This window comes from Solanum dulcamara, chromosome 2 (assembly GCF_947179165.1).
Source record: "Solanum dulcamara chromosome 2, daSolDulc1.2, whole genome shotgun sequence".
Classification (NCBI taxonomy): domain Eukaryota; kingdom Viridiplantae; phylum Streptophyta; class Magnoliopsida; order Solanales; family Solanaceae; genus Solanum; species Solanum dulcamara.
Genome location: NC_077238.1, coordinates 37,264,136 through 37,272,376, shown reverse-complemented (window position 1 = coordinate 37,272,376; position 8,241 = coordinate 37,264,136). Strand labels below are relative to the sequence as shown.

At 37.4% G+C, this 8,241-nt stretch overlaps 1 protein-coding gene across 1 annotated transcript; it reads right to left on the bottom strand.

Annotated features, from left to right (window-relative positions):
- Nucleotides 1-7,568: 7,568 nt before the first annotated feature.
- LOC129871216 (uncharacterized) lies at nucleotides 7,569-7,973 on the bottom strand. The gene has a single exon (XM_055946108.1). The coding sequence runs from the start codon at nucleotides 7,971-7,973 to the stop codon at nucleotides 7,569-7,571; it is 405 nt and encodes a 134-aa protein (XP_055802083.1).
- Between the last annotated feature and the right edge of the window lie 268 nt (nucleotides 7,974-8,241).

The following is an 8,241-nucleotide window of genomic DNA, read 5'->3' as shown; positions in this document are numbered from 1 at the left end:
ACTAATTAGGATTTTTTTACAGAGTCAACTCTAGAATTTCCAGTCTGGATCTCACATTTCTGCTGTCAACAAAAGTAGGTAATTAGAGATCGAAAGATCATAATTATAAAATCAAACCTGTAAATCAGTAATAAAAAGGCCCATTGGATACCAAAGTGAATAAAGTTAGACTTGAAATCTATAAGTGCTACAACCCTGGATCTCTCCCTTAATTTGATAAATTATCTCTAATATCTTTAAATCATTTCATTATATCATTTTTAATATAATTGTTGTAGATATAAACAAACTCAACTCTTTACAACACGCATGAATAATTTAATTCACTGAAAAGCAAGCCAAAGCCTAATTAAACTTTCCTATGGGTTCTACATCCGGCTCTTCAAAAGGGTCACTATATTATTTTTGAGACCGTGTACACTTACGTGTGCGTTTGGAGGCAATAGGTACCAACAACCAGCAGCCATATTCTTTAACTAACACCAAAAAGGACTTGGTCCTAGAGCCTGCCCCTTACACAGTGGTCCAAACTTTGGCTTCCAAACTTAGTATGAACCAAGCAAGGACTGAAATAGAACATGGTTCCCAAGTACACATCAAGAACTTCTTCAAGATTAGCGATACTTATACACCTAATGGGGTATCTCCTGACTATATGAGGTTAACATTGTTTCCTTTTTATTTGTAGGGGGAAGATAAGAGGTGGTTCAGGCAAAACCACCAAACACAATTACTTCATGGAATGATTTATCTCACAAGTTTCTTATCAGGTTCTTTCCTTCAGGGAAGATAGCTAAGTTGAGGGCTGAAATTTTAAGCTTTAAACAAAAATCTTGAGAGAATTTGTACCAATTCTGAACAAGTTTAAATCTTTACTCAGTAGTTATCGTTACTATCATCAATCTAATGAGGTGTTGGTCCACACCTTCATAGAAGAGTTGAAACCCAACACCAAAATTCTTCTTAACTCTACAGTAGGTGGACAGGCATTGAGAAAACATATGATGAGCTCTACACATTGCTTAATCGCATCTCTCAGGGAAATCCAGAGAGGAACGGAGGAAACTCTAGGCCTGTGGTTCAAAAACAAGAAAGTATATTAGAAGTTAATATGGTGATAGCATTGATGGAACAAATTGTAGCAATGCAGAAAATAATGACAACGCATTTCAACACGTTGGCAGCAGGACAAAAGCAAACTCCGGTGAATATAGTCCAACAACAATAAATATGGTGCGAGGTGTATGGCAGTAGTGAACATGTGGTAGAATATTGTGGAGTAAATCTTTAGTCTGTGAATTTTATGGGTAATGCACCTAGGGGTGGAGGTAATTAGAACTATGAAAATACTTACAACCCAAATTAGATAAACCACCTAAACTTCTCATTGGGTGGAAATAAGCAAAACCAACATTTAGGGCAGACCTAATTTAGACCACAAGTAGGTGGGCAACAGTACAACAATCAAGACCAAGGTTAATATAGACCACAAGAAGGAGGCAAGCACTACAATCAACAAGACCAGGGTGGTCAAAAATCAAGTAGTGCAGGAGACATGAATATAGAAGACATACTTAAGAAACTCATGAATGACCAAGCTAATCTAGCTGTAGATGTTCGTCAATATCAAATCATTACTCAAAATTTAGAGAAGTAGGTAGGACAGCTACCCAAACCCCAAACAGGTAAATGCTGTGAGCACACGAGGTGGATAAGCATTAGTTGAGCTAAGGCACAAAGCAAAGGTAGTGAAGGTAAAGAAAAAGCTATAGAGGTTGAAGCCAGTGAACCTAACCGACCACAGATGGAGCAAGAGCGAAAACCAAAACCACTTCCCCCATTCCCATAAAAATTTAAAAAGAATGAGGAGGAATATTTTGAAAAATTCATAGATATGCTTAAACAAGCACAAATTAACTTACCTTTGATTGATGTATTGCAGGGCATTCCTAAATATGCCAAGTTTTTCAAACCTATTGTGGCCAACAAGAGCAAGTTAGCTGAATTTGAAACAGTGGAACTCACTGAAGAGTGTAGTTCAAGAATCTTGAACAAGGTTAAGCTTCCAGCTAAACAAAAATATCCATGTAGTTTCATGGTACAGGTAACTATTGGTAAGTGCAGTAATGTAAGAGGTCTCTGTGATCTAGGTGCTTGTATAAACTTGATACCTAGATCTATGCTTAATAAATTAGGTCCGAGAGAACTCAAATCAACCACCATTTTATTATAATTAGATGATTGTTCTATAGAAAGACCTGATGGTATTACTGAAGATGTGTTAGTTCAAGTGGGATCCCAGATCTTTCCTGTTGATTTTGTTGTATTAGATTTTAAGCCTGTCCCAGAGGTCTCTTTTATCTTGGGGTGTCCATTCTTAAAAACAGCAAGTGCACTTATTGATGTGGTTGTAGGTAGATTGACTATGAGAGAACATGAAAAAGTGGAGGTGTTTGATGTATATCAGGCACTGAAATTGCCTGCTATCTATGAAGAGTTGTCTTCTATAACTGTCACCACTGAAGAAGTAGCAGCTCAATGCATTTTGGCAAAAGACCCTTTAGAAAAAGTTTTGATGGGTCAAGATATTGAAGAGGACATAGAAGCTAAAGAGCTGGCTAATGTGCTTGACATTCCAAATGCCAGCATGTGGAAAATGAATTTGGAACCATTGAACACATAATTGGTTCCTTCACCCAAGCCATCTGCAGAAAAGCTCCTAACTTGGAGTTGAAGCAACTTCCACCATATCTCAAGTATGTTTTTTTTGGAGTGAATAATACCTTACCCGTAATTTTTTTGTTTGCTTTATCTGAGATACAGGTTGCAGCAGCACTTGAGGTATTAAAAAGTCACAAGAAGGCAATTAGATGGCAAATGACTGGTCTCTATGGTATCAGCCCTACTTTATGCATGCACAGAATTTTCATGGAAGAAGGACATAAGGCTAGTGCACAACCACAACGCCGGTTGAACCCTATCATGAAAGAGGTGGTGAAGAAAGAGATAATTAAGTGGATAGATGTAGTCATAATATACCAAATCTCTGATAGTAAGTAGGTAAGCCTAGTTCAGTGTGTACCAAAGAAAGGAGAAATGACTGTAGTGACTAATGAGAAAAATGAGTTAATCCCCACAAAAACAGTGACTAGTTTATGTATATGCATAGACTACAAAAATTTAAATAATGTCACACGGAAAGATCACTACCCAGTGCCATTTATTGACCAAATGCTCGACAGGTTAGCAAGCCAAGAGTACTATTGCTTCTTGGATGGATATTCAGGCTACAACTAGATTACTATTGCACTGGAGGACCAGGAAAAGACAATGTTCACATGCCCGTATGGGATATATGCATTTAAGCATATGCCATTTGGTCTTTGCAATGCTCTTGCTACTTTTCATAGGTGCATAATTATTATACTTCATGATATGGTAGAATAGTTTGTAGAGATTTTTATGGACGACTTTTTAGTATTTGGAGAGTTTTTTGATCTTTTTTGCAAAATCTAGAGAAAGTACTAGCAAGGTGTGAGGAAATAAATCTCATCTTAAACTAGAAAAAGTGTTATTTCTTAGTAAATGAGGGTATTGTATTAGGGCATGAAGTTTGAAAATATGGTTTGGAGGTATACAAAGCTAAAATCAAAGTAATCGAGAAGCTTCCACCACCGGTTTCAGTAAAAGGTGTCCCCAGTTTTCTAGGCCATGCTGGATTCTATCGGCAATTCATTAAGGATTTTTCCAATATTGCCTGACCCATGTGTAGTTTGTTAGAAAAATGGGTAAAATTCATTTTTGATGATAAATGTTTCAGGCCTTTGAACTCTTGAAGAAGAAGCTGGTTGAAGCCCCAATCCTGATAGTTTCGGACTGGGACTACCATTTGTGCTGATGTGCGATGCAAGTGACATAGCAGTAGGAGCAGTGTTGGGACACAGTAAGGATAAAAAATTTCACTCTATCTATTATAACAGCAAGACTCTTGACTCAGCTTAGGCCTACTACACTATAATAGAGAAGAAGATGTTGGCATTGGCTTATGCATTTGGTAAATTCTTCTCTTACCTGGTAGGTACAAAAATTATTATTTATACTGATCATGCAACCCTAAAGTACTTGTTCAACATGAAAGATATGAAACCGAGGTTAATCAAATGGATCTTACTGCTCCAAGAATTAGATATTGAAATCAAAGATAAGAGGGGATGCGAGAATCAAATAGAAGACCACCTATCAAGATTAGAGGATTCATCACATATAGGTGCGCAAACGTCTATAAAGAAAGAATTTCCAGATTAGCATTTGTTGGTAGTAGAAGTATAAGAACTCCCATGGTATGCAGATATTGTCAACTACATAGAAGGTGTCTCATGGTCCAGAGTAGTTGCCGAATCAGCTTAGAAAGGGTGCCGAATGCTCATAAAACTAGGTAGCCTTACCTCCAAATATAGAGCACGCTGCTGTCCAATGGGGTTTGTATCGCCCAATGTCTTATGTCCTATTAACTCGGATCAATGGGTCTACCCCTGCAATCATTGGGACTATGTCATCCCAGCACAATACAAATACAAGATAAGAAAAGGGGATTATGGTGCTCCATTGAATAACTTGCTCATGTATCTCAGAAATTATGATTTTCACACAATCAACTTCATACCCCGCCATCAATCTAGCCATGATCACAGCTCGATCCGGAGTTAAGTAGTTATCACCATTGGTTGGGCAAAGTCGATGTCAGATGATAGCCCACCAAAACTTTGTAGCAAAGTTTAGAGAATCTCTCTATATCAGAGTCTGGTGTGATACTTAATCGACTGTTATGCCCTACTCCACTATATAACCATCCACCCATCTTAGTAACTCTTTATGTTGCACAAGATCTCTCATAGCAGTTTTATCCCGCACTACCTTCATCTTGTGATCAAATTCATTAGGGTTGTTAGTAGAAAGTTTGGGCCGTAGATAACCCATTGTTTTGTATCCTCTGATAGATTAACCGGGACCTCTCAGACCAATGTGGTCAAGAACAGCAAATGCTCCAACTATTTTGCCTTGGATGGATCCATCTTTTTGATCATTTCTATGTATGAGGCATAAAACTCGCGCACCATGGCAATATTGTACCTACTCGGATGCTCAAACATCCACTCCTATCTATGGCAACAAAATAAGTCATGGATCTTTGGTACTACCTCTAAACTAGTGGTGATAACACGTGGCTCTTCTGTAATGGGCGTCCTTAAATTTTGACGATCGTTCCTCTCTTACCCCATCTTGTAAAATTCAAATAGTCCTTCAACACACCATCTCTTTAGTTTTCCTTCGATGTGGATTAGTATGGAGGGACGCTCAAGAATTGACTTTCCCTCGAACACTGATCCTGAAGGGGATTAGGGTATAGAGTCATTGTCGGTCTCTCCTACCTCAGCTGAATTCCCTTCTTCAGACTAGGGGTGTAGATGCTTCTGACAAAAGAGGAGGAGAAAATCCTCTGCCTGGTTCAATCACCAGAATGATCTGATTTGAACGGTCAGATTTGGGCTATCGATTATGTGGTGCCACAAATTTCTTCTTTGAAGGTTTTTTGTTTCCACCACCCTTCTTCGATGTTCTTTTGGGAGGCATTGTACCTGTGTAGTAGGAGTTAGTACATAAACGTAGCACAAAAATCAAGAAAATAAAAAAATTTAACTGGGAATTTCATGTTTTTGGTTCTATGATAAGGTAGCTAAGTGTCATAGAGGAGTCTACGTCTCGTAGAATCGACTCGTAGAAGATGGCCTGCAATTATTTAGTCTCTGATTCTAGTCTACGAGTAAACTTTATGATTTATAGATGTTTTTATAGATCGTAAGGGTCTTCGTAGACTAAGGTTTATGCCACTTGAGTTTTGATACTTGACTTGTACGAATCAATCCTATGGTTAGTAGAGACGTTTATGACTCAAAGGATGTACTCGTACAAGTTAAGTGTCAAAACACTTAAGTACTAAATGGTGATCATTTAGCTTGATGAGTCTAGTTGACAAGCCGTAGAATATTCTACGACCTGTAATTAGACTCGTAATACTTGTTGTTTGGGAGGATTAGATCACTGATCTTTAGGTATTCGCTTATGAGGGGTAACTACGACTCATAGAATTTCCTATGACATGTATAAAACCGTTGATTGAACAAAAATCAAGATTAGTGATCTTCACAATTATTTCAGAGCAAAACAAGTTTAATAACGCTCATTTAGTCAACCCATTGATTTTAAACGACAATTTCATCAAAGACCCAGTTCCCCAATTCACAAATCAGTTCAACAAGTTAAGTTTACTTGTAATATTTGTTGTTTGTTAGGGTTGAACCATTGACCTTGAGGTATTTGTTTACAAGGAGTAACTACGACTCGTAGAATGACCTACGAGTCATAGAAAACCCCTGACTAAAAAAAACTCTCAAGTTCAGTGATCCCTCGCAAAGACAACATAACACCTAGTTCAACATCCCCATCCATTCCTTATTTCATTGATTGTAACATTAAATTACGCATCTTTCTAGTTCTCCAATTCACACAACTAGTTCAGTAATTGGATTTCAAAATCGCAAAACCCTAACTTTGTACCAACTGATCCTATAGTCCCACTATACTATGGAGTAAATCTAAAATATGGTCTAAGTGTAATATTATGGGGAGATCACTTACCACAATTGAAAATTTGGTCATTTGATTTTAATTTCGTGTTGTTACTATTGACACACCATAGGGCCTAGGAAACCTGCCTTTTTGATTAGCTTCAATAATAGGAACTGACTATGAGTGGTTATGGAAGGTAGAATTTGGAGAGATTTGTTGGAGAAGAAGAAGAACAGGGTCATTTGGACTTTGTATGAAAAACAGAAGTAAATGTTTAAAATTCGCTTCTTTTATGTATTGGAAATGCGGGTTGGGTAAGTACCCTACTAGGTAGTGAAATTTGCTAGTTACAAGTCATAATATATATTGCGAGTCATAAGCTAGAATCGTAAATCTCTTTAACACTTGGGAAAATTAAAGAAAACATAGGAGTCCACGAGTGTAAGCTACAAATCATAGAGAAAGTTGATTCACATCTTGATTTTGAAGTTTGACGAGTTATGTTTACGAGCCATAGAAGTTTCTACGACCTGTAAACACGACTCGTATGCCTCTCTACTTTCTTTTCAGTTTTCAGTATTATCATTTCGTCATGGGCACATACTCATCTTTTGGCCTATTTGTTTTTATAATTTTTATGACTCTAATTTTGACATGGACCCTAACACAATCTATTTTATCCTAAAAAGCTATCAAGGGAACATAAAAACAAAACAAATTAAAAAAACAAGTATCTTCGGTTGCCTCCCAAGTAGTGCTTGATTTAACGTTGCAGCACAACCTATATATGCCTAGTTACTCAGACTTCACTAAGATTTCATGCTTCAATAGTTTTGATCTCGTCCTATGTGCCCATGTATGCTTTGATCTTTTTACCATTAACTTTGAACTTCGTACCATCCTTCTTCACTAGTTCGACTGCACCATATGGAAAGGCTTGACTAACTCGGAGTGGTCCTATCCATTTTGACTTGGGTTTGCCAGGAAATAAACTCATCCTTGAGAAGGACTAAGTCTTTGAATGCAAATGTTTGCTTTTCAATATTTTGGTTGTGGTACTTCTTTATTTGCTCTTTGTACAAGGTTGCGCTCTCATATGCATTTAGGCAAAAATCGTCAAGCTTTTTAATTTGATTCATTCTTTGCTTTAATGTGGCATCCCAATCCATATTCAACTTCTTCAACGCCCACATAGCTTTATGATCCAACTCTAGGAGAAAATGGAAAGATTTCCCAAAGACAGGTTGATAAGGTGACATACTTGTGGGAGTCTTGAATGTAGTGCGGTAAGGCCATAGTGCATTATCAAGCTTCCTTGAGCAATCTTTTCTATTTGCACCCACCATCTTTGCAAGTATTTTATTGATTTCACGATTGGAGACTTCAACGTATCTACTAGTTTGTGGATGATAAGGAGTTTCTACACTATGTCGAATCCTATACTTTTCAAGTAACGCTTTGAATAATTAATTGCAAAAGTGGGAACCTCCATCGCTGATTATTGCCCTTGGTGTACCAAATATTGAGAAGATATTATTTCGCTTGATAAAAGTAGTGACTCTTCTTGCTTCATTATTGTGTGACAGCTTCCACCCATTTAGATACGTAATCGTC